The sequence below is a fragment of the Crotalus tigris genome, unplaced genomic scaffold (genome assembly GCF_016545835.1).
Source record: "Crotalus tigris isolate CLP2741 ecotype Arizona unplaced genomic scaffold, ASM1654583v1 scf7180000019016.1132606, whole genome shotgun sequence".
Taxonomy (NCBI): domain Eukaryota; kingdom Metazoa; phylum Chordata; class Lepidosauria; order Squamata; family Viperidae; genus Crotalus; species Crotalus tigris.
The window spans coordinates 670045-696921 of record NW_024097330.1 but is presented as its reverse complement, the minus strand read 5'-3'; the positions used below and the strand labels follow the sequence as shown (position 1 = coordinate 696921).

General features: G+C 39.5%; 1 protein-coding gene across 1 annotated transcript; it reads right to left on the bottom strand.

Moving 5' to 3' along the window:
• Positions 1-11152: 11152 nt before the first annotated feature.
• Positions 11153-26605, bottom strand: RS1 (retinoschisin 1). The gene is made up of 5 exons (XM_039358416.1): positions 26280-26605; positions 17578-17683; positions 16047-16188; positions 14128-14323; positions 11153-11513 (listed from the first exon to the last, which is right to left on the bottom strand). The coding sequence occupies exons 1-5, from the start codon at positions 26331-26333 to the stop codon at positions 11361-11363; spliced, it is 651 nt and encodes a 216-aa protein (XP_039214350.1). The 5' UTR covers positions 26334-26605; the 3' UTR covers positions 11153-11360.
• Between the last annotated feature and the right edge of the window lie 272 nt (positions 26606-26877).

The following is a 26877-nucleotide window of genomic DNA, read 5'->3' as shown; positions in this document are numbered from 1 at the left end:
TATTTCTTCAAAATCCTCACTGGTTTACATCTATTGAGCTTCAATATTCAAGCTATCAGATAAGCATGACTGTCCACATTACAGGCATTTACAGATGTCTGAATCCAGCCCTCAAAGTAAACCATACTAGACAAAATGTATATGGACTCCATATGTTCAACAAGGCAAAATTAATTCACAATCAAGAAAGGCGGTATCTCCAATTATCCAATAAAATAACTTGCGAAGCATACAAAACTGAACTCAGATATTGTTGTATACCTACAATCTATTGTTTCACACAGGTTTACAGTAGAAGCTAAGCTGAAAAATGCCAATGTGTAACACAAACCTTAACTTCAGAGTGAAGCACAATTAATACAAATGTATTTGTTTTTTATGTATCGCTGCAACTCATTGTGTCTTTGTGTATGTGTCTGTGTATAGACACACACACACTTTGTTAGGATATACATTTCTAAGTGATGGCCTACATCCAAAGAGCAAAACTTCTGGATTGGATTCCTCACTAATGTACACATAGGATTGCATTTTACCTCTATATGGAAGGGAAAAAAGGCAATATTTAATGGAAGAGAAATGAAAAGGGATTCTTAACAAGAAATCAACACTGTTTGTGCCAGAAAACACCATTTTTGGTTAATACTAGTGAAAATTTGGCAGACAACATATTATGAAAATCCCTCTTCTTTTGCAGTGTTGTTTTTTTCTGGAATATTCATGTGTTCATCTGAAATAAAATCGTATCTTTCAAGAAGCAACGGGTGGAAACTAATCAAGGAGAGAAGCAACCTAGAACTAAGGAGAAACTTCCTGACAGTGAGAACAATTAATCAGTGGAACAGCCTGCCTCCAGAAGCAGTAAATGCTCCAACACTGGAAGTTTTTAAGAAGAGACTGGACAGCCATTTGTCCGAAATGGTGTAGGGTTTCCTCCCTGAGCAGGGGGTTGGACTAGATGACCTCCAAGGTCCCTTCCAACTTTACTACTATTACTATTACTACTATAACAACTTCTTACCTACATAGCATAATTAAGACCTCTGATTTTAAGTATGTAAGACTAAAAGCATGCAGGCTTTGAATATGTGTATTTAAGAATGGAAAGTTTTTGTTACAACTGTACAGGAATAATCTCTCTTACTTACATTACACGATTACATTTATAGCTATAAATAGAATTTTCAAAAAGCATTTCTTCAGCTGGCCAAAATCTCCTTGGCTGGATATTGCAGCTTATTTAAATAGCTGTGAAGTGTCATAAAACTTGAATTTGAATATGATGAAATTATCTTGTGTTGATAATGTGATTATTTCATTTAAACTTGGTCCTTTTGATGAGGTTATCTTACGATATGGCAAGATCACACAAATGGTAGGTAAGGTTTTTTTATGTGAGGCTATGGAACAATTCATCTTGATTTGATATCTTATAACACAAACCATTCATTTGTAATACAGAATTCTTGTTCTAACATACCAAGCTGACACATAGTTCCACGGAATTTCAGTTGCTGGGATTGGAGGGGAATACCACAGAAAACACTGCATTTCAAACAAAATTAATGAGAGGTCCACTAATTTCAAAAAACATATTGAATTTCAGGTTTTCACTATGCAACCCAAGATATCCAGGCTGAAGGCAGTGTTGGAAATGCAGTCTTGCTGAACCTGTGAAGGATGTCAGTGCTGAATGTTGTCATCTTTGGGTACAGCAAAAGATGTAACACTTAAGTATCAAGCATTGCAAGAATAGACAAAAAGTCAAATTTGCATTTCCTGATAGACCTTTGGATGATTTGCAGAACATCAGCATAAATTTCCAAAACTATAATAAACTGTACAATAAAAATAGCAATAATATAATCTATCTTCCACCTTAAAACTATGGTTCTACAATGACAAGATGGGCAAAAAAAATTGGCTATAATATAGAATTAGAAAAATGGCAAATGTTATGGGAGAGAAACTACAAATTAACAATGTCAACCTCATACAAAGAAAATCTGTATAAAATGTTTTATAGATGGCACCTGCCGCCAGCAAGATTAGCAAAAATGTTTAAAAATATGTCAGATAGATGTTGGAAATGTAAACATAACATAGGCACGTATTATCACACTTGGTGGACATGTGGTAAGGCAAAGGCCTATTGGAGAAAGATACATATGTGGTTAGAAAAAATATTGGGTGAACAAGTGGATTTTAAACCTGACCTTTTTTTATTAGGTATTATGCCTGAAAAGACTAATAAGCAGAAATTATATTTAATCTTCCACATTACTACAGCAGCAAGAATAATTTTTGCACAATACTGGAAGAATGAAGGACTGCCATCAGAGGAAGAAATAATCAGGAAAATATTGGAATGTGCAGAGATGGACAGATTAACTATGAGGTTGAAAGATAAAGAAGATACAGACTACTATCAAATTTGGAACCTATTTTATTCTTGCCTAGAGGAAAGAATGAAGGATTAGAAATTGAACATGTATTAGCATAGCAAACGCCAGACAACTTGTTGATTGGAAAAATTAACATGATGAAAAAAAAACCAATAAAATCTTTACTATACAAAACTATGGTTCTGAATTATTTTTTAAAAACGGTTACCACAGTGACTATGGGATCCAATAAATATTGGCATGGATGGCGCTCCAAATCCTATCCCTTGTGTTCTTATCCACTGGCTAATTGCTCTAACTAAATTCCCACCCTTCATTTTTTTTTTAATCTACAAATCTCAATCTGAGCAAGATATTTTGGTTGGAAAGAGAGGGCAAGAAAAGTACCATTGAGGCAGATGAGCAAAAATTAATAGGAAAACCAGATAAATATGGAAAGGATGAGACAGCTGTGATCTCAATCTCTGTCCTCGGCCCCTTGCCCAAAATCAACCATGTCAGCTCCCTAATGACAAGCTTAACACTTTTATTTAAAAAAATAATTCAAGTCATTTCAGTGGGATTTTTTCCTGTGGTTATAAGGGAAATGCTTCCTCTGCTCTGCTGCTGCTATGATTTGCAACTCTGACATTACTGTCACACAAGGAACTACATAATAATTACCCTTCATTGGGAAATAACAGTGATGGAATTAATAGAAGCAATCAACAGACAAAAAAATGGTAAAACATCAGGACCGGATGGACTACCAGCAGAGCTATATAAGACATTGCAGCAAGTACTAGGTAATGTAATGTTGGAACTTTATAATGAACTTCTTTCTGAAGCTAAGATACCAGATTCGTGGTCCGAAGCTCTTATTACTCTCATATCAAAGGAAGAAACGGAAACACAGAAAATAAAGAACTACAGGCCGATTTCCCTATTGAATGTGGACTACAAAATATTTGCATCAATAATGGCAGAAAGACTTAAAAAGTTTTTAAATGAATTTATACAATCGGATCAAAATGGCTTCTTACCCAAAAGACAGATTAGAGACAATATGCGAATTATATTGAACACACTAGAATATTATGAAACACACCCCGAGAAACAGATGGCATTGGTGTTCCTGGATGCACAGAAGGCATTTGACAATGTGAACTGGCAATTCATGATAAACCAATTACAGACTATGGATTGTGGGGAGAAATTTATAAATGTAATCAGAACAATTTATAATAAGCAATCAGCCAAAGTAATGATAAATGGAGATATGACTGAGAAGATCAACATTATGAAGGGAACAAGACAGGGCTGTCCCCTATCTCCACTGTTGTTTGTTCTGACATTAGAAGTATTAAATAGACGTATAAGACAGAATAATGACATAAAAGGGATGAAAATTAAGAGGGAAGAATATAAGCTACAAGCATTTGCAGACGATTTAGTATTTATTTTGGAGAAACCATTAGAGACAGGACCTGTATTAATAGAACAAATAGAAAAATATGGTGAGGTAGCTGGGTTGAAAATTAATAAAGATAAAACCAAAATGTTAATGAAAAATATTACTGAAAAACAAAAAAAGAACTGGTAGAAAAATTAGATATACAGATTGTAAAGAAGGTAAAATAGTTAGGGATCCACCTGACAGCAAGATGCACAACAATTAAAGAGGATAATTATCATAAATTGAAAAGACAAATTGAAGTAGATTTGGATAAATGGAAAAATGTACAACTATCATTAATGGGAAGGATTGCGATAATCAAAATGAATATATTACCACAATTGTTTTTGTTTTCAACAATACCAATAAGATTAGATAAGAAATATTTTGACGGGCTTAATAAAATAATCTTGAAATATATTTGGCAAGGAAAACAGACAAGGATTAATCTAAAAATGTTACAAGATACAAGATTGAGAGGTGGGTTTGGTCTACCTAATTCGGAATTGTACTATCAGGCTGCAGCATTATCATGAATGAGAGAATGGATCTTACTGAGGAATACAAGATTATTGACATTAGAGGGACATGATTTACAGTTGGGATGGCATACTTTCATATGGTATGGAAAAAACAGAATACATAGCTATTTCCAGAGACACCATATAAAGAATTCTTTATTTGTGGTCTGGGAGAAAGTAAAGAGAAAGCATTATTTGAAGATTCCAAATTGGCTCTCAACTATGGAGGTGCTAATACACCCCAATATGTTTAACATGGGAAACATTATAAGATATAAAGACTTACTAACAGATATGGGGGAGTTGAAAACCAAACAACAATTAGAGGAACAAGGAATAAAGATGGATTGGTACATGAGAACACAAATACAATCTAGATATGAAAAAGATGTTAAAACAGATAGTGCTAATTTGGGGACAACAGAGTTAGATGAAATACTCACAGGAACGGAAGAAAAATGGATTAAAAATGTACAGTTATCTACTACATATGGAGTTAGAGGAGGAACAAGTGAAAGAGACAATGATAAAATGGACAAGGAATTTTGGATACACAATTGAATTAGATAGATGGCAGCAACTATGGGAAAGAAACTATAAATTGACAATGGCAACTGCATATAAAGAAAATATGTACAAAAAGTTTTACAGATGGCACAGGTCTCCAGAAAGATTAGTTAAAATGTTTAAGGACAGGTCTATGAAATGTTGGAAATGTCATCAGATACCAGGTTCCTTCTACCATATGTGGTGGACATGTGTAGAAGCTAAAACCTATTGGAATATAATTAGAACATGGATAAAAAAGATGATACAACAACATATAGAACTAAGACCAGAAATATTCCTGTTGGGTATTCTACCAGGGAAATACAATAAAGAAAAAACATATTTAATTATTCATATAATTACAGCAGCCAGGATTGTGTTTGCACAAAATTGGAAAGCACTGAAAGCCCCCCCAGAGGGAGAGGTGATTGGGAAAATACTGGAATGTGCAGAAATGAATAGACTAACAATGACAATTAAACATAAGACAGAGTCAGACTGCTATGAAATCTGGGGAACCTTTTATGATTGGCTGAAAAGAGAATACGGTTAAAAGATAGTTAACATCAATTTAGATGGAAGAAGAAGGAGCAGATAAGGAGGGAGACCCAGGCGACACAGTATTGAATAACTGGAGGTTGAATAAATATTTATAGAAGTATATACCGAGAAGGCTAGATAAATAGAAGTATTAATGTAAGAGAAAATTAATCTTATTGTATATAATACAGATAGGGAAATTTGGAGAGAGGAGTTGCTCGGACATTACCCCTGAATTGTATCTGAAGAGGGATGAGAGGAAAGAAAGGAGAGAAGAGAGAAAAGAGTAACGGAGGGGAGAAGGAAGTAGGAAGGTTGGAGGAGAAGAGGAGAAGTGGGGAAAAAAATAATTACGCTTCATTAAAAATGCATAGGTAGTCCTCGGCTTACAACAATTTGTTTAGCAATGTTTGAAGCTGTAATGCACCGAATGGTGTTTACTATCAGTCTTTGGAATTCCCTTCCTGACTGGCACTTCTTGCACACTCTTGCCTTATAACTGTATCACTGAGCAACAGAAATTCTGGTCTCAGTTGCCATTGATTTGAGTTGCCATTTAGTTGAGTTGACTCAGCCTTCCATCCTTCCATGGTCGGTAAAATGAGGACTCAGTTTGTTGGGGGCAATATGCTGACTCTGCAAACCGCTTAGAGTGGGCTGTAAAGCACTATGAAGCTATACATAAGTCTAAGTGCTATTGCTATTGTAAATTGAGGATTACCTATATTCTAGAAAATTGGTTTGGTGAAACCCTACTGAACCATAAACATCTGCTGCAAGAAATCATTTGTGTTCAGTTAACATAATTAAGGAAGGCTGATAAGATTTGTATTGAGTCACAATGAATGGTCAGGACGATCCTCATTGTATCCTATATGATCAATATAGACATGGAACTCAGCTGAACAACAAAGGCTTATACACCTGTAGGTTCAAAATGAGGATAAATTCAGTGATCTGGTCTATAAATAAAATCCTAGCTGATAATTATGGTGTTAAAAATGGAGACATGATTGTTTATTTAAAGTATATATAAAGTATATATAAGAGCCGAGGTGGCGCAGCAGTTAGAGTGTAGTATTGCAGGCCACTTTAGCTGACTGGGTTCAGCAGGTCAGCAGTTCAAATCTCACCCGCTCAAGGTTGACTCAGCCTTCCATCCTTCCGAGGTAGGTAAAATGAGGACCCAGATTGTTGGGGGCAATGTAAATATATATATACATTGCTTACTGGTGTATACCGCTTAGAGAGTGCTTGCACTTAAAGCGGTATATAAGTCTCATAAATAAATAAATAAATAAATAAAATACCTATTTGAAAAGGTATTTAATAAAAACTGTAGTGAGAAGAATTAGAATATTAGAATTACTTTTTTAAAATCTAGATTGCTTCCATAGTGAATTATAAAAAAAAGTAAATTCACTGTAAATTCATGGATAATCCAACATAAAAAAACATCAGTTCAGTAAATTTAACTTTGTCTTTATTAACCAGTAATTTTAAATTGAATGATCTTACATTTAAAAATTCAGTAATTATGACTAATAATTATTAATAATCACTAAATATCTCTGTACATCTATATAACATTTATTTCATCAAACTCCTGCAGGATAATCATTCTATATGCTTACAATGTCACTTACTGAATTTGCTACATAAACACAAATCTAGATGTATAATTTTAGACTTATAAATTGGAATGACTAAAAAACTGAAGAAAATTAAAAGAAAATTCTAGTATTATTGATATTAGCTACATGACATGGTGATTCGTATGATACTGACATATCTAACTCATTATTAGCAGCCAGAATATTCATTTCCTACTAGAAGAATACCATACTTCTACCAATATTTTATGAAATCTAGGACATTCTAGTCATATTTAAATTAACAGAAATCTGAAAGGAAGTACGACAGAGTATAAAGATTAAAATACCAATAATAAATTATAAGTAATGTTTTTCTATAATCTGATTGAACTTAAATGAATATACAATATAGAATTGAAGGATGCCTAAGTTCATAATCTCTAGCATTCCTTTCATTATTGGAAAAGATACAAAAGGGATTTCCCATTTGTGTGTGTGTATATGTGTATATGTGTGTGTTTCTGTGCATGTGTGTGCATTGCATGTGCATGTGTGTGCATTGCATGTGCATGTGTGTGCATTGCATGTGCATGTGTGTGCATGCATATATGTGTATTTATAGGCGTTTCTCTTAAACTGAGAATTGGTTTCAACAGATTATTTTGGTAAGAAAAATGTTCAGAGAAGGAAAATGCAACCTTTAAGGAAAGGTTAACACAAGTGAAGGTCTTCACTTGGTTGATTTATCCAATCATATAAATAAGACTCTCCAAACAGTATATTTCTTTGCTGTAAGAATTTCTGGGAAGCATTCCTCCTTGGACAACAAGTGGCCATATAAGATGAAAATACTGGAATTTGTAAAATGCACATATTTAAATATTCCCAGGTTATGGAAAGCTACACAGCTAGTCCTCATATAGTGAGTACCTCATTTACCAGCCATTCACAGTTTGAAAGATGATAAAAAAGTAACTTTATGACCAAACCTCATATTTACAACCTTTGCAGGTCTGTAAAGCAAAGAAAAACTGAAGCAAACTCATAACAGCAGTCTTGGTTTCACTTAATTACTGTTTTGAATAATGACTGAGTTGCCAGTCCCAGTTGTGATCACTAAATAAAGAATACTGGCAGTATAGTATGGCAATAAACTGGTGACACAGTTCCTCACATAAGAGTGAAATGATGATCTACATTGGTCAGTCTTAATTTTTGTTTCTCTATTATAATGGGAAATATCTTCAGAGAATGCACACTAAAATTCTGAAGAATGTATATAATAATAATAGTAGTAGTAAAGTTGGAAGGGACCTTGGAGGTCATCTAGTCCAACCCCCTGCTCGGGCAGGAAACCCTACACCATTTTGGACAAGTGGCTGTCCAGTCTCTTCTTAAAAACTTCCAGTGTTGGAGCATTTACTGCTTCTGGAGGCAAGCTGTTCCACTGATTAATTGTTCTCACTGTCAGGAAGTTTCTCCTTAGTTCTAGGTTGCGTCTCTCCTTGATTAGTTTCCACCCGTTGCTTCTTGTCCTGCCTTCAGGTGCTTTGGAAAATAGCTTAATTCCCTCTTCTTTATGGCAGCCCCTGAGATATTGGAATACTGCTATCGTGTCCCCCCCTTGTCCTTCTCTTCGTTAAACTAGACATACCCAATTCTAGCAACCGTTCCTTATATGTTTTAGCCTCCAGTCCCCTAATCATCTTTGTTGCTCTTCTCTATGCTCTTTCTAGAGTCTCAACATCTTTTTTTACATCGTGGTGACCAAAACTGGATGCAGTATTCCAAGTGTGGCCTTACCAAGGCATTGAAGAGTGATATTAATACTTCACGTGATCTTGATTCTATCCCTCTGTTAATGCAGCCTAGCACTGTGTTGGCCTTTTTGGCAGCTGCAGCACAATGCTGGCTCATATTTAGGTGATTGTCTACTAGGACTCCGAGGTCCCTCTCACAGTTACTACTATTGAGCATGGTGCCACCTATGCTGTACTTGTGCATTTGGTTTTTCTTGCCTAAATGTAGAACCTTGCTTTTTTTACCATTGAATTTCATTTTGTTAGTTAGTGCCCAGTGTTCAAGTCTGTCCAGATCCTTCTGTATCTTAAGCCTGTTTTCTGGAGTGTTGGCTATTCCTGCCAGCTTGGTGTCGTCTGCAAATTTGATGAGTTCCCCATCTATCCCTTCATCCAAATTGTTGATGAAGATGTTGAAGAGTACTGGGCCCAGAACAGAGCCCTGGGGCACCCCACTACACACTTCCTTCCATATAGATGCAGTTCCATTGAGGACCACTCGCTGAGTACGGCCAGTCAGCCAGCTACGGATCCATCTGGTGGTGATTCTGTCTACCCCACATTTTTCTATCTTATCAAGTAGTAGGTTGTGATCTACTTTATCAAATGCCTTACTGAAGTCCAAGTAAATTATGTCCACAGCATCCTCTGATCCACTAATTTTGTCACTTGGTCAAAGAATGCAATAAGATTTGTCTGGCATGATCTATTTTTGACAAACCCATGTTGGCTTTTAGTAATGACTTTGTTTGCCTCTAGGTGTTCATTGATTTGTTGTTTGATTATCTTTTCCAGGATCTTCCCAGGTATTGAGGTCAGGCTGATAGATCTGTAATTTCCTGGATCCATTTTTTTTCCTTTTTTGAGGATGGGAACTACATCAGCTCTTTTCCAGTCCTCTGGTAGTTCCCCTGTGTTCCAGGATCTTTGAAAAATATAGTTCAGGGGCTCCGATATCACATCTGCCAGTTCCTTGAGAACTCTGGGATGTAATCCATCTGGTCCTGGCGATTTGAACTCATCTAGGCTGGACAGGTGCTCACTAACCATTTTCTTGCCTATCTTAATTTGTGTTTCTGTTTTTTTTTTTTATGGCACTATTTTTGATAGGTTGGTCTGTTTTTTCCCTTTGTGTAAAGACAGATGCAAAAAAATGAGTTAAATAGTTCTGCTTTCTCCCTGTTGCTTGTCACCTTCTTGCCACTTCCACCCACTAATGGACCAATCATTTCCTTCACGTTTTTCTTGTTTTTTACATGTTGAAAGAAGCTTTTTTTGTTATTTTTGACTTTGGTCGCAAGCCTCAGTTCATTTTGAGCCTTGGCTTTCTTCACTTCATCTTTGCAGGCTCGGGCTATTTGCTGATATTCTGACTTAGTTATGTTCCCCTCTTTCCACTTTCTATACTTGTCCTTTTTATCTTTCAATTTGTCAGAGAGTTCTTTATGCAGCCCTGCTGGTTTCTTTTGAGAGCTGTTGTTTTTCCTCTTTGTTGGTATTGTGCTAGACTGTGCTTTTATTATCTCATTTTTCAAAATTTCCCAAGCTTCTTGAGTTGTTTTCCCCTTGAGGATTCTCATCCATGGAATCCTTCCCAAGCCCTCTCTAAGTTTATTGAAATTAGCTCTCTTGAAGTTCAAGACTCTAGTTTGACTGTGTTCTATTGCTTGTGCTTCTATAATGTTGAATTCTAATATTGCATGATCACTTCCTCCCAGGGTTCCTATGGCTTCAACACCGTCTATCATTTCATCTCTGTTAGTGAGAATTAGATCCAAAATGGCTAATCCCCTAGTTCCATTCTCTACTTTTTGGGAGACAAAGTTGTCTGCTAGGTTTGCCAGGAACCTGTTTGATCTTCCACTTGGTGCGGAGTTTGTCTCCAAGTTGATGTCAGGGTAGTTAAAGTCCCCCATTACTATTGTGATGTGCTTCCTACATACCTTAGTTAGCTGACTAGCAAAAAGTTCATCTATTTCCTCTGTTTGGTTGGGTGGTCTGTAGTATACACCTATGGCAATGTCATTCCCCCCCCCTTTTATATTGACCCAAATGCATTCAAGACAGTTTTTATCATTGTTGTGCTCTATTTCTGTGGAGATGTAGTTATTTGTATAATGTATAATGTATATAGTATATTGTATAATGTCTACCAGAACTTACAAAAGCATTGCTGCCATCTTTGGTTAACTTGTAAGAAATCTATATTTCTTTTTGTAGAGGCCATTTTTATGTGCACTGAAAGTTTTGACTTTCCTTTTACTGAGGTGTAAGACCCTGGATTCAAAAAATATAATACAAGTTCCAATTTATTCCATCTTGATTTATTTTATTAATATACAGAATTCTATTAACTTCTTGAAGCTGCAGAGAATATAAGTCACAGGAGGTACTGGATAAGATGTATAATTTTAACAGACACTGAACTCATAGTCAGTGAATTTATTTCTCATATTAATTATACTGTTATATCTTTCTAAATAAAACACCTATCTCTTCCCAGATGACACCAAAGTTTAAATACATTTATTCACGCACTCCAGCAGCTCCATCCTGATAGCAATGCGCACGTGCCAGCCAAGAGGTATCAACCTTATGTAACGAGAAACAATGGGTGGGCGCAAGAGGTTTTGCACAGATGATGATCTGTCTGAATTTCCATAGAAAATCTAGAGAAAATGAAATAGGAGAGCAAGGGAAAAAAGAGAGCTTAAGATTTAACATTCATCTAATTTTGCACCCAATAATTTGGAAACAATTTTACTGCCTTAAATGATTGTATAGTTGACTTGCCCAGTAAGGTTGCTGATAGTTTTTGTGCCTAGAAGCAACTAACAGAACCAATTGCTAAATTCTGCTCATGGCTAAAATATGTTTATACTGTATTAGTACTATACTCAGCATCTTCCTCATCTCATATATGGCTTGTTAAAGATTAAAAAAATCTTAATATAAAGATCAAAAGTCTGACATTGTGCTTGGCTTAAAATATTTCATGAATGAAAGTGAATATATGTGTCCCAGGATAATGTTGCAGAATCCAATCTGGGTCAGTCACCGGGATCAGAGATTTTGTCTTCTGAGAGTTCAGATTTGTACTGGAGCTCATCTTCAAGGAACTTCTCTCTAGCAGAGTGTGTTCTTTGGGCTATTCTGTGTGTGGTATTTATATGGTGCCTGTTGTATGTGGCTTTTTAGATGTTGATTGGGGTGCTGATGGCTGACTATTAAGTCTGACTGTTATTTGCTTGTGCTGCCAAGCCCTCACCTCCTAAGTACTTGATAAGCTGGTGGTAAATCAGCATTCCTGTTGACTGATGAGGGGCCTGTTTCCCAGGCTTAAATCACTTCCCTAGCTGTTTTTGTATCTCCTCATCCAACAATCTTAGTAGCTACAAAATTGAATGTCCTTGTTCATTGCAGTGTGAGGCCACCAATGAGTTCAGGACTCCTTGTCTGACCACTCACTTGTGTTCTTGCAATCTGATGTTTATCTTCTTTCCCTTCTGTCCTTATAAACCATATAAATACTATACACGGAAGAGCCCAAAGCACATACTCTGCTAGAGAGAAGTTCCCTGAAGATGGACTCCAGCATGAACCCAAAAGCTAAAAAGACAAAACCTCCGGTCCAGGGTGACAGACCCAGATTGGATCCTAAAATATTTCACTTGATTTTATATTGTTACATGGCCTCACTCCTAGCACCTGTTAACCTTTTTTGAGCTCCTTTCAAATACAGGTTGAGTGCTCTTTTAGAAGTGCACTAAACCTGTCTTCAGGCTCCTTTTGAATACCTGCCAGCTGTGGTTAAATTATTTTAAACACAATTTTAGTAATCTTCTGAAAGAGTATTAAACTTGTGTTCAAAAGGAATCCATGTTACATAGTATGCTGGGAATTTCCTCATTCTCCAATATGCAGCAACTGCCCACCCACCCATCTTTATGCACCTATCACCTTTTAGTCAGGCTGGTCCCTCTTTCCAAATCAGTTCTCCAAGATGGGCATTTTCTTGGAGGCCTGGCAAGTGTGGGGTAGGAGGAAATCAAATTTGAATGGCCTGGAAGGACAATGACCAGAGACTGGAGAGGAAAATGCTTATCTGTATCAACCTATGGTGGCCAACATTTGTTGGTTGAATATTGACTGAATGGTTGATGAAGTATGCCAGATTGTACCCATAACAAAACTTCCATAGTTTCTTCCCGATTTAAATGGCAATCTTTAAAAACTTAACTATTTTAAAGATGACTTAAGGCTGATTCAAGTATGGATTGGGTGTGAGATGAAGACAATACTGTGTTTCCCTGAAAATAAGACCCAGTCTTATATTTTTTCCCTCCAAAAGAAGCACTAGGTCTTATTTTCGGGGGATGTCTTACATTAGGACCGCCGCAGCCAGGCCTCCCATGCCCCGACACCTGTTGCTTGACTTCTTCAGTGGCCGCTTGCCACCACTTGCAGCCCGACGCCATATAGTGCATTGCCACTTCTCACAGCAAGAAACCACACAGCGCTTTGGCCATTTCTGCTGCTCATAGCAGGAGGCTGCATAATGCTTCACGCTGTTGCTGCCACTTGCAGCAGGAAGCTTCACGGTGCTTCAGGCCATTTCCACTGATCACAGCAGGATGGTGCATGGCACTTCAGGCCATTGATGTCACTTGTGGCAGGAGGCTGTATGGTGCTTTGGGCCGGTGGCTGTGGCGGTCCTACCAATAAGGTAACAGGTGTGAGGTGAGTGGGGCAGCTCCACCTCCCACCCCCACCCTAGCTTGATTTTAGGCATGTACCTTGCCCCAAAACTAGGGTTTATTTTGGGGGTAGGGCTTATATTAGGCCCACCTTCAAAAAATCAAGCTAGGGCTTACTTTCAGGGTAGGTCTTACTTTTGGGGAAACATTGTAACATAAAGACACAGCAGAAAAAAAGAGACTGCAAAGCTATGTTCTTACCATAGTTAAGTATACACCGAGAAAGGCCCTAAGTGATTTGAGTTAATGGAAATGCATGAGATAGCATTGATAAAATTAAGAGATAGAAAAGATGGAATATAGGCATAATATATTCAGCTGATAATCTAAGGTGTTCAGAAGAGGTCTGCTTTTATACATGTATATCCCTGATTTGGTCAATTGTCCAAAATGATATGATAAAATTTAAGTGAATGGAATGGATTTAATGGCATTCTCTATTCACCTTGAAGCTGAAATATATTCTATCGGAATAGATGCAAATACTGGGACTTCTTCAGAAAAGGGGAAGGGATCTTATACTGACCCGATTGTTTCCTGTTTGGTCCTTGTAATAAACCCAGTTCAGATTCTCATCAGTCCTGTATTGCACACTATATTTTGTCATCCATTCATCTGTATCACATCTTCCCTGTGTAATTATGCCTGAAATAACTTTAATTTCTTTCAAGTCAATCTGTAGCCACTGGTTTGTATCTTGGTATTTGGAGAGCCAGGCACATCTAGAAGAGTTATGGAAGGAAGGCACTGATAGTCAATAAATATATTTATAAAGCATACATTTTGACTCAACCTCCATAAAGAACTCATATTTAGAGGATGAATTGAGAGATGAATCTGAAGCCAGTGAATGGCCAGAACCTGGATCAAAATAAGCAGAAAAAAAATTCAGGTCCAATGATCCTGACAATGATCCTAATAAAACACCTCCAAACCACTCACTGTAGGGTGGAGATCTTGGAGTCAGCTGCTGCATTTTGTTTTGATCCTTGGATGTTTGGAAGCCTCAGTGCTAATTCTCCTGATTCCTGGAAACAATTACTTCATGTAAACAATTATTTCCTTGTGAATAGGACATATTTAATAGTAAATGAGACAATTCATCACATGATCCTATGAAAATTGAGCTACTTCTGGAATATATATCCCTTGAGGGCAATTTTGAGAGGGCTATATGATAGATTTTGCTCCCTATCTCTATGTTACATGGTTATTTGAGAGATGGATTTCTTTCTAACAAACTTTGGAAATATCCTTGTCCTCTATGTCAGCTTCCTGTTCTGTAAACTAACTAACTAACTCGGTCATGATTTTTAAAATAAACTTATTTGGTAGGTTCACAAATCAGCAAAGCCAAGCTTATGACTTACAAATCTCAGTGACTAGATTCAAATGAAATACCATATAAGAAAATTACATTAAGCTTTATCATATTTTATGAAATAGTCTCAATTTAAGAGTATTTATCAGGTGCAAATGTCACTGACTCTGTTAATCTCTTATGAAGAGTTCTTAGAACTCTTGCACACTGCTTCATAAACCTTCATCTGACCTAACAAAGTTATTGTTTCAATATAGATTTTGATTTTGGTTCCCCCTCTTTCTGCTTCACAAGCAGCAAAGCTGCTGTTATTTTTTTTTCATTATTCATGTAATGGAATAAAGAAAAATGTCAGGAAAATGAGGACTCTCTCAGGGATAAAGAAAGAGCTTGAAAAACAGCCATCACAACATGACTCAGCACAATAGAAAACCTTATTTAATGCAACATTTGGTTCTGACAGTAGCTATCTAGATAACTCTCAGAAGCTCATGATGACAGAAACAGTAACATCCACACATTTGTCCCAGCAACTGTTAATGGAAGTAAATATTTATTGTTCTGGGATCATAAATATATATTTTAAAAGTCATTATTAGCCTCCATATATTATGTAACAAAGGTTTAGAGCAGGGGTGTCAAACTCAATTTCACTGAAGGCCGCATCAGCATTGCGGTTGCCCTGGGGGGGGGGGCAGGTGGGTATGGCCAGAGTGGGTGCAGCCTACTGGGTAGGTGTGGATGGAATGGGTGTGGCCTACTGGGTGGGCATGGCCAGTTCTACATAATTCATGTTAAGGGTGCCTGTGGGGGCCTGGGACAGATATGAGAGTCTCTGGCAGAAGGGGGTGGGACCGGGGCAAGTGCCAAGGCATGGTCCACCGGGGCAAGTGCCAAGATGGCCACCACAAAATTGTACATTGGCTCCCAGCCGGCCTGGGCCAGAGCCAAGGCAGCAGGGGCCATTCCCTCACTGTTTCCAGGATGGCTTCGTGGGCCACATGAAACCACTTCATGGGTCGCATCCAGCCCCTGGGCCTTGTGTTTGACATGTCTGGTTTAGAGGTTAAAAAACCTTTTGTATAGCTTGTTGGTAGAAAACATGTCTTGCAAATGCAGTTTACCCAAATCCTTGTCCGTTAAGCCGGGCCTTGTTTGCAGTCCATGAAGCATACCACCCAGTATACTGCTCTGGATTGGAACAGCTTATTTGATCTGGAGTGACAGCTGCTGATTCAAAACCAAGAGGCTTATGATAGGGACACTCTGTAAAAGAAGACAAACAAGACATGGAGAGGAATCAGTGCACACTGGAGTTAAAAAGTTTAATTTCTGCTGCATCTATCTCCAGAAAGTGCTATACTTAATTTTATTAACAGGATGAGACATTGAACAATGATTGAAGTTTTATTTCTTATTTTCTCTTGGATTTGGGGAAGTTTTGGGGTTTAATTTTGCACACTTTCAAGCAGGGAAGTAGGAGTTGTATCATTAGAAAATCACCAAGGCCCACAGTATTGTAAACCAGTATTTTAAAGTAGGACACTTGCAGCCACACATGAATACAATTTGCTATTGTGTCTTGAAAGGAAATAGAAAAACAAGTCTATAAAGTCTAGAACTTTATATAAGGAAGTATTTTAGTTCAATCATTTGACAATTCGGAAGAACACCCTGGAATTGTACATTCTAAATCCAAAGTCTTTGCAAATGAACCACCATCAATATACTCTTCTTGTTTAATTCACAGAATTAATATCAATAGAATTTAAATGACTATTCCCTCTCATTTCACCAGAGCATCTGTATTGGATGTAACATTCTGTTTTTCTGTTTTGTCTTTTTTTAAAAATTTAAATTATGTCTTTAAAAACCCAATAAGAAGGATACCATATGGCCTCCACAAGCTGAGAGGTCTCTGTGATCAGTTGGGACTCACATGGACTCCAATAGGATTTGCAGTAGTGGGAAATGCAGCCTGCTTGAATATTGTACCAACAATTGTGATGGTTTCTGTAGTGAAGGCATCTGGATAATAGAAGTTGCACAGAATTTGCAACTATCACATGTATAGAAGTATTAAAACAACAAAGACTAAAATGAGTTAAAATACGTCCAGTGTGGCAGGCTACAGTGTTTGCAAGCATATCAAGTTTAATTTTAGTAACTCTAATCTTTAGATAACTCAGCTGTAATATACTTAAGAGGTAGCCTTCTGTTATAGAAAATTGCAGTAGACTAAAAGAATTACCAAACAGAGGTCTGGGGACTGTCAAACCAAGTACATTAATTATTTAATGGTACTATTATTTATTTTAAAAGTCCATTCAGCATGAGAAGGATTTTCTCCTTTTATTAACCTTTTTTTTCTGTATTACAGCTTCTCTTTGTTCTGAGATATTCTTATATACTTGACACTTTAAGAATCCCTACTGCATTTAATGGAGGAAATACTTTGCAAATAATGACCTTAAAGAACTATAATTAGTTTAAGGATATACTTTCATTTACTTGACCCAATCTGACCAATAATACAAGTCACATATAATTTTCAAGAAGATCCTGATTGATAATTATGGGTATCGAATCTCAATATGAACAATATTAAACTGAATAGGCTGGCTTGAGTTGTAATAATAAAAAGGTGGTACTTACCCGGCATGCAATCTAGACTGTCTGTTTCGATGGACCACACTGAGTCTGGATTTTTTTGACAATCACATTTGCAGGCTTTGCTATGCCAGTGCTCTAGATTATCATCCTAAAATAGTGTAAAATAATGTATCAACTTTGCATATATAGAGAATGAGCAGATTCTTTCTTACTTCCTAAATTCCCACTGGATTATATCAACTCTGCTCAAATGGCACCTTTCAGATGTATAATCAAAAACATTTGGGGAGTACAAGTTTGCCTAGGGTAGCATTGTACTCTTCATATTGATCAATGCCATTTATCATTATATGCATACATAGAGAGTACAACAGAGAGACTATGAGGCATTCTAAATCCTGGTCAAACCAAAAGGATAGTCAATTCAACTTAAAGTATATTTTATCTTGTTTCACAGCTCATTTGAGTCAAGAATTCATGAAACTGCTTTAGTTGAGCAAGTACAGAATACTATATCTTAGTATATTAAAAAAAAAGAATGGTTGTAAGAATGGCTGAGATCACAAACATATACACCTGAGAGACAGAGAGACAGCTAAACAGACAAACAATGGTATGTGGACATGATCTTGAGAGATAGGATGAAGAGACGCAGCCAAGAAATGGAACAGGACAACTTGCTATAGCCAACTCAGCAAAGCCAACTCGCCACAGTTAATTGGCCATGGCCAACTCACCACAGCCAACTTTCTGTGGGACAACTTACTATGGCCAACTCGCCACAGGACAACTTGCTGTGAGACAATTCAAAAATTCAATTTAATTATTTAAAATAATTAAAACATTATTTTAATTTTTGTCAATCACATTTCATTTTGTCCCTCCTTTGGCATCCTTTCTTTAATGGTTCTATTCCATTATTTTTTTGATATTAGTGTATCTCTTGTCCCACAGCAAGTTGGCCATGGCGAGTTGTCATAGACTTGCCAAAAAATGATAAGATAAAAGGCAACAAGCCCGGAGCTGGAATGTAGATGGGCCAAGAGGCTCAGAAGACACATACACATATAGTTTCTTAGGCTGTAAAGGAGACTGGGTAAGAGATGTACTGTAAGGACCTGCTTCAACTGTCCTCTCAGAAAAAAACAACTCAAGAGACAGGCATTGTTTCAAAGAAGATGTTTTATTGAGAGAAAATGATTGCAGAATAAAATCTGAATCTGAAGTTCCCGTATAAAAGCATTAAGCTAAAACTCCCGTTTCTTCAGCCCCACCCCAATGCCCAGTCCATCTGGAGTCAATCCACTGGCATGAAAGTGTTATGAGAACTTCAAGCCAAAAAGATGATAACCGGCCATTTCCCAAGGTCCTCATCCTTTCCAGTCAGCAGGAGTAGAAACAGATGGCCCCGAGAGTATTCCTCCCTCCCTGATTCCCATGCAGAGACATCAAAGTGAAAGTAGAAACAAATGCTAGTAATACAGAAACATCCTCAATCCATACCGATGCATGCTCCACTTCTCTTTCTTATGGCAGCATTCCTAAGGAACCTGACATACTCCCCTCCCCCAAAAGAAGAGAAGATCCACCTGGAAAAGAGAAAAAATAACAAAAAGGGGGAAAGAAATAGTGATTGTTTATTTAGGTTTATTGGGGTAGTGGTCATGAAAGCGTTTTATTAGTATAGGGGCTTTCACATAGTTCTTTTGCATCCACTCAGGCTGAGCCCCAGGGAGAACTTTCCATGTTACTAGGTATTAGGTGATTCGCCAGTGTGTGTGTGAGTCTAAGATTTCCTTAATCTCAAAAGGCTGTTCTCCCTCCACCATAATAGGTTCAGGGACTGGAGGGGGTGCCGGCCTTAAGGGCAAAATCAGTTCTGGTTTGAGGAGGCTGTAATTGAACACCGGGTGGACTTTTCTTAATGACTTTGGTAAATCTAATTCTACTTTGACTGGGTTAATGATTCATTTTACAGGGAAAGACCCTATATATTTTGGTCCTAACTTCTTTGAGGGTTGTAAGGATTGTAGGAACCAGGTGGACAAATATATATGGTCCCCAATGTGAATGGTTTAGGTTCCACTCTCTTTTTGTCAGCTTGGGCTTTATAAGTCCCCGGGCATCTGCCAGGGTTTTGTGCACCACAGATCACATATTTTTCAATTGATTGATCCACTCTTTTAAAGAGGGGATCATTGGCTCCTGGACCGGTAGCTCAGGCATTGGGTTGAAGACTTGCCCAGTTGCCATTCGAAATGGCATGAAACCTGTGCTGGTATGCACAGCATTGTTATATGGTACTTCAGCAAATGGCAAGAGGTCTGTTCAGTCATCTTGCTGATAATTAATAAAACGGCTGTCAAGTTTCCACTAAAGATCCCAACTAAGTAAATACACCAGAGTAATTTAGATCTCTAATACAAAACTTTATTGGGTACAGCATACCAGCACTAAAGAGTTGAAAACCAGCTCTGACAATATGGTGGGAAAAGGATAATTAAAAGAATAAAACTTTCCATCCCTTCTCTGACAGTTCAGGTCACATTGTCCAATTAATCCTCATATAGTTTTTATGAGAAGAACGTCTCTGGCCACCCACAACATCTCTTTGGTGACCTTGGCTCCCATCTGGATAGAATCCACCTGTGCATTCCAAACCTTCCCCTCCTCCCTCAAAACTGTAGGCAAGCTAGAAGCAGCATGGCAAGCAATCTTCATAGCTTGAAAGGGTGCCCCCCTTACAGAGTTGGGAGAACCTGGAAAACAATGAATACAAATAATTTCTTGTTAACTTTCTCTTGCGATGGCCCCGGCTTCCAGGGGTGCTTATTATGGAATTGCTCTACTAAGCAATCTGCTTTCACATTGTAAGCCTTTACCCATCTAACCTCTGACATTGGATAACCTTTCCATTGGATTAGGTACTGTAACTTCCCTTTATGGATCCTGGAATCCAAAATTCACCTGACTTAATAGTGTGTCCCCCCCCACTATTATTGGATTGGGAGCTGCCTTCTCCACTTGTCTCATTGTAGAGCCTTGAAATGGTTTCAGTAGACTGCAGTGGAATACCCAATGTACTTTCCCCAGCATTCTAGGCAGTTTGAGTTCTACTATCACCAGGTTTATCACTTTCACAATAGGAAAGGGGCCTATGTAATTCAGACATAGTTTTTTGCAAGTTTGTTTCAACTTGATGTATTTAGTGGATAGATACATTTTATCCCCTACATGGAATGTTCCTTGGGGAGCTCGCCTTTTATCTGCCTGTTTCTTTTGACTCTCTGCTGCTTTGGCTAAAGCTTTCCTCACATCATTCCAAACCCATTGGAACAAATCTACCCATTCAGTTAAGGTGCCCAAGGATGGAGACTCCTGAGGGGATTCTGGCATAGGCATGAACTCCACCCCATGGCTAATTTAAAGGGGGTGAAACCAGTGCTGCTGTGTACTGTGTTGTTATATGACACCTCCACAGATGGCAGGAGCCCTGCCCAGTTAGTTTGCTGGTAGTTGACATAGAAATGCAGGTACTGTTCTGCCATTGCATTGACTCATTCTGCGGCCCTGTTCATACTTGGATGAAAAGCTGAACTAAGCCCCTGGAAGGACCCAATCATTCTCACAAACTCCCTCCAGAACCTAGCAATAAACTGGACCCCTCGATCTGATATGATATGCTGAGGCACTCCGTGCAATCAATAGATATGCTGTAGGAATAGTTTTGCTAGCTTTTGGGCTGAGGGGAGCCCAGAACATGTGATGAAATGGGCTTGCTTGGAGAACAAATCTACAATAGTCCAAATCATGGTGTTCCCCCCATTCTCAGGTAGTTCCATGATAAAGTCCATAGCTATCTATTCCCAGGGTCTGGCCAGGTCAGCAACTTGCTGCAATAGCCCTGGGCTCTTCCCTGGCAGTCTCTTTGTTGGCTGCGCAAACTGCACAGTGTTTCACATAGCCCTCAACGTCCTTTTTCATCTTTGGCCACCAGAACTGGCGATTAGCAAGATACAAAGTTTTTAAGAACCCAAAATGGCCAGTTTGCTTAACATCCTGGCTGTGCTGCAGGATTTGCAGTCACAGACTGTCTGGGAACATATATTTTATCTCCCTTCCGTGCCAGCCCTCCCCTCATGATTAGTTCTCTTTGATTGGCCACAAATCATGCATCGGTTTGCAGCTCTTGCTTCAGTTGTTGAACAAATGCATTGTTGGAGGGTGAGCTCCTTTTCTTCTGCCACCTGCTGGTGGCTTGCACTGCTTGTTGCTTTGTAGAAATGCTGTAGCTCACCACCTCCTCCTGATTGCTCTTATACTGGGGTATGCAGGACAGAGAATCTGCCAGGAAGTTCTTCCTCCCCCCGCCCCGGATGTATTTTAGTTCAAAGTCAAATCAGTTGAAGTATTGCGTCCATCAGACTTGTTTCAGGGAAAACTTGCAGGGGGTGTTCAGGGTTTCCAAATTTTTATGGTCAGTCCACACCTCAAATGGGGCTTTACTTCCCTCTAGGAATGGCCTCCATGTCAATAATGCCCATTGCACTGAGCAAGCTTTTTTCCCACACAGCCCACTGTCACTTTATTTCATTTAGTTTGCAGGATGTGTACTTACATGGCTGCAGGTTCTCCTCATTTCACTGGAGGAGGACTGCTCCCATGGTCACTGGCTTCTGCCTGGATCACAAATGGTTCCTCTGGGTCTGGGTGTTTTAGGAAGTAGCTCAGCCACAAACAGCCCCTTCAGTTTTTCGAATACTGCTTGACACTTATCCAAGGGCTGACTTGGCTGGGGCTTCTCTCCCCTTTTCCCCATTGTCAATAGCTCAGTGATTGGCAAGGTGATCTTTATGAAAGAGGGGATGAACTGCCTGTAAAAGTTCACAAATCCCAAGAAAGTTTGTAGCCACTTGTGGGTGCGAGGGGCTTGCCACTCCAAGATAGACTTTACTTTTCCCCAGTCCATCTCCACCCCCTTGCACAACACTTGGTAGCCCAAGTAATCCAGGCTATCTTGTGAAACTCGCATTTTGACAGTATGGCATATAGCTTAGCTTTCAACAGTTTTTTCAGCACCTGTTGCATGAGTTTTACATGTTCGTCCATAGTCTCAGTGTAAATAGGGATGTCACCAAGTACACCAAAACCCCTTGTATAAATGCTCATGTAGCACTTTGTTTATGAGCTGCATAAATACAGCAGGGCCCCCCTGCAGTCCAAAAGGCATTACTTTAAATTGATAGTTTCCTAGGGTGCAGTTGAAAGCAGTTTTCCATTCATCGCCTTCCTTGATCCTCACTTGATAGTATGCCTCCCTCAGATCTCACTTTGTGAATATTTTTCCCTCAGCTAAATGCCGCAACATATATTTCATGAGGGGGAGAGGGTACATACTTTCTATGCATAATCCATTAATCCCACAGAAATCAATGGACAATCTCATTGACCCATCTTTCTTTTCTTTGAACAACACTGGTGCTGCCACTCAAGATTTCACCACTTGAATAAATCCCCTAGACAAATTTTTATAAATGTAGTCCCTCAGTTCCTTCAACTCCTTTGGAGTCATGGAATACATCTTTGGCTTGGGGAGCTTCTCTCTGGACAGGATCTCGATAGCGCAGTCTGTTGGGTGGTGATGTGACAGATTGTTATACTCCTCACTGAACGCTTCCATGAGGTTTCTGTACTCTCTGGGGACAAGCTGCTGCTCCTCCCCCTTCTCCAACGCTACCTTGGTAGGTACAACCTGAGTTTATGAGTGCTTTTACCACCCCTCTCACCCCTGTCCATCTTGGCTGCGAGGGGATTGACCGGTCCACTCCCCATTGCGTCATCTCCTCCCTTGCTGTCGCTATTATGGCTCCTCTTCAGTCGGAGTTCCCTTCCCTTCACTTTCAGGGGAGAGACCTCAATGACCTATGCTGCCGCTTGGGACTTTTCCTTCCCCCTTTTCAGCAGCTTCTTAGGCTTTGGGTGTTAGTGCTGGGCACATTGCTGCTCAGTGGCCCTCCTGGCCATAGCAGAAGCACAGGGTGAGTGTACGACTCAAGGCTTCAACAGGGGCAGGAGATGCCACCAGTTCATTTCCATGGGTTCTCTTTGAGTGTGGCTCAAATCTCCCACAGGCTTTGTACTCCGACAGGTCTATCTCCACAGTGGTCACCAGTTGATACCAATCATTGAGCTGGTTTGAGATCCCTCTGGCCAGGCAGGTGTGGTACAGATCATGAATCAATCTGTCTTGGAAGTTGTGGGTCAGGAGCTGCTCTCGCCAGTTCCACTTTGAACTGGAAACAGCCTAGTGGACAATTGAAAGTGGCTTTCCGTTCATCTCCTTCCCTGATTCTGATTGTTAATAAGCTTCCCGCAAATCTAGCTTTGATTTTTTTCCCACTTGGGCTAACATGTCCTTCATGAAGGGGAAGGAAGTATATGCAGATCCCCAACTTCTCCATAAAGCTGGGCTAACTAGGCATCCAGTACATCCCGAGTCTAGCAGTGCTTTTAGGAAAGCACCCTTCCCAGCCTTGGTGTGATCAGTCCACTTACCAAGGGGTCATCCTCATAGTCAATGTCAGAGAACCCTTGGTCTTCCCTCCAGTGGGATCAGAATCCCCCCCATCTGGATGAAGGGTCAAACTCCATGACCTCCCATTGTCCATTGTCAACCAATCATTTGCACTCTCTTTGTTTTGGGAACAATTCTGTTGACCTCAGACTTCCCCAGCTGGCAACCTTGAGGTGTTGGGTCTGTCTCAGGCTTCCAGTCAGCACACTTGCATTCCAAATTTCCCTCCCAAACCTCCTTTACATTCCAAGGCCTTCCGTCCCCCCTCCTCTTACAGTGTTCTGGTTGCAAGCAGGGTTGCATAGCAAGTCAACCATGACATGCCACCCCTCCAGAAAGATTAATTCTACACGGAAACACACACAGATTATTACACCATGATCCCTCTGCACAGGTTTACCTACTGGGATTGGTCTGGGTACCTAGTGTGAAACCTCTGAATGACTTTAGGGACATGGACATTCGTTGCCTTCATCCATTCTGACTCTGCCAAGGGAAACCCCTTCTATAAGATTAGGTACTACAACTTCCCCTTGTAACACCAAGAGTCAAGGATCTCTTTGACCTTGAAATCTTTTTCTCCATCTACCCAGGTGGGGGGGGAGGCGGCTTAATGGCCAGTCTCAGTGGTGAACTACAAAAGGGCTTTAACAAACTACAGTGAAACACTGGTGAATGTGCCAGAGGACTTTTGGCAATTTCCATTCCACTGTCACCAATTCACAATCCAGACGATCGGGGAAAAACCTATGTACTTAGGTCCCAGCTTTTGGTAGGGCTGCCCCAACTGCAGGAACTTCATGGACAGGTACACCTCATCCCCTATTCTAAACTTTTTCTGAGGGGCTTTCTTCTTGTCAATCTGTCTTTTCTGCACCTCCCTTGTTGCTTCTAATGCTTTGCACACTATGGTCCAGATGGCTTTCCAAATACTTATCCATTCAGCCAACAAAGTCAACGAAGGTATCCCTTGAGGGAGCTCTAGCATAGGCACAAATTCCATGCCAGTGACCACTCAAAAGGGGGTAAACCCCATGCTGCTGTGTACAGAGTTATTGTACGCCACCTAAGCGAATAGTAGAAGTTAAGCTTAATTGTCTTGTTGGTAATTCACATAGCATCGAAGGGACTGCTCCAGGACTGCATTCACACCTTCATAAGCCCCATTCGTTTGAGGATATGGCTGAAGCTAAGACCCTGGGAGGAACCTAACAAGCTCAGGAACTCATGCCAAAACTTTGATGTGAATTACACTCCCTCATATGAAAGTATATATTTTGCCAATACTGTGATCTGGACCATTACGGACTTATTCTCTAAGGAAGCTTACTTTGTGGTATGCCCTAGGATCCATTCTGCTTGGTCCCTGGCTAAATGTTTCATACAACATGAAAGATTTAGCCAGGGACCAAGCAGAAGGGGTCCTAGGGCACACTACAAAGTAGGCATGCTTAGAGGATAAGTCCATAATGACCCAGATCACAGTATGCCCAGCACTTTCTGGCAGCTCTACAATAAGTCCATAGATATTTCCCTCCAGGGAGCTGTGGCACTGGCCACAGTCTGCAACAGTCCTGGAGGCTTGCCAGGCAGACTCTTCTCTGAAGCACACACAGGGCAACTGGCTACATAGGCTCCTTTGTCTTTCTTCATCTGCAACCACCAAAATTGCCTCTTTACAAGGAGAAGGGTTTTCACGAATCCAGAATGCCCCGTCACCTTCACATCATGGCTCTGCTGCAATATTAAAGTCCTCTGGCTCGATGGGAGATATAGTTTGTTCCCAATCCATGCCAGTTCAGCCCTTAAGGACAATTTATCTTTTTGTTTTTGGAATCACTCATCTCTGGCCAAGGCTTCTTTTAGGGATCATGTTAGGTTGTCGGTCAACTGTGATGATGATGCTTCCTACTGTCTTGTTAGAGCTGGTGCTGCTACTTGTTTGGAGGGAATGATGGAATCGACAACCTCCTCTCAAGCACTATTGTATTGTGGCATTTGTGAGAGAGTGTCTGCCCCAAAATTTCACCCTCCCAGTAGATAGCAGAGAGTGAAGTTGAAGCGATTAAAGTATTGGGCCATTGGACTTGTTTGTGGGACAGCTTTTGGGGAGCACTCAGTGCTTCTAAGTTCTTATGGTCCATCCACACTTCAAAAGGAATCTTACTACCTTTAGACTTCCGGTTCCGGATCGCGGCGCCTCTAGCTGCACGAAGAGACTCATCTCCTCGTCGGCTAGCTTCCCTCCACCGGTAGACCCTTATGCGGGTCGAAAGTTGCCCTGGAGAGTGCGACTACTGTCGAGGAGGCTGTGTTTGGCTGTGGAGGAGTGGTAGCTCCTTCAGCTGTCCGAGCTAATTCTGAGGGCCAATGGAAAAGAAGATCAGCCGATCACCCAGCTGCACCAACCGCAAGTCAAAAGAACAACTAAGCATGAAGAACCATTATGGTGAATCCAGGTGAGACCTTTCCTTCTCTCACTATTCTGACTTTTCCTGTAAAGAGTTCCTGACTATTTCCCTTTTCTAAGAAAGCGACGGCTGCCTATACGGGAAAGAGAGCTAAAAAAAAAAAAGATTAATAAATTTTGTTATGGTTGTTTTTTCTACTATTGGACTTTTGGGGGGGGGATTTTAGGGAAAAAAGAAGAAGAAGGGGACATTATTACTTTGTTTTTTTCAATTTGATAGTGCTGGAGATACCTCTCTTGTTAAATTTTTTAAAAAGAGAGAGAGAAAACTTTTTTTCTTTTCTTTAACTTTATTAAT

Bases quoted from the DNA above. Each gene is read 5' to 3' on its own strand.
- RS1 (XM_039358416.1), bottom strand. From the start codon at position 26,333: ATGAGTCTCTTCGTGCAGCTAGAGGCGCCGCGATCCGGAACCGGAAGT. The intron at 17,684-26,279 runs GTAGTAAGATTC...ACACTATTTTAG, and splicing joins CCGGAACCGGAAGTCTAAAG to GATGATAATCTAGAGCACTG. The intron at 11,514-14,127 runs GTCAGTATAAGA...CATTTTCTCTAG, and splicing joins ACCAAACAGGAAACAATCGG to ATTTTCTATGGAAATTCAGA.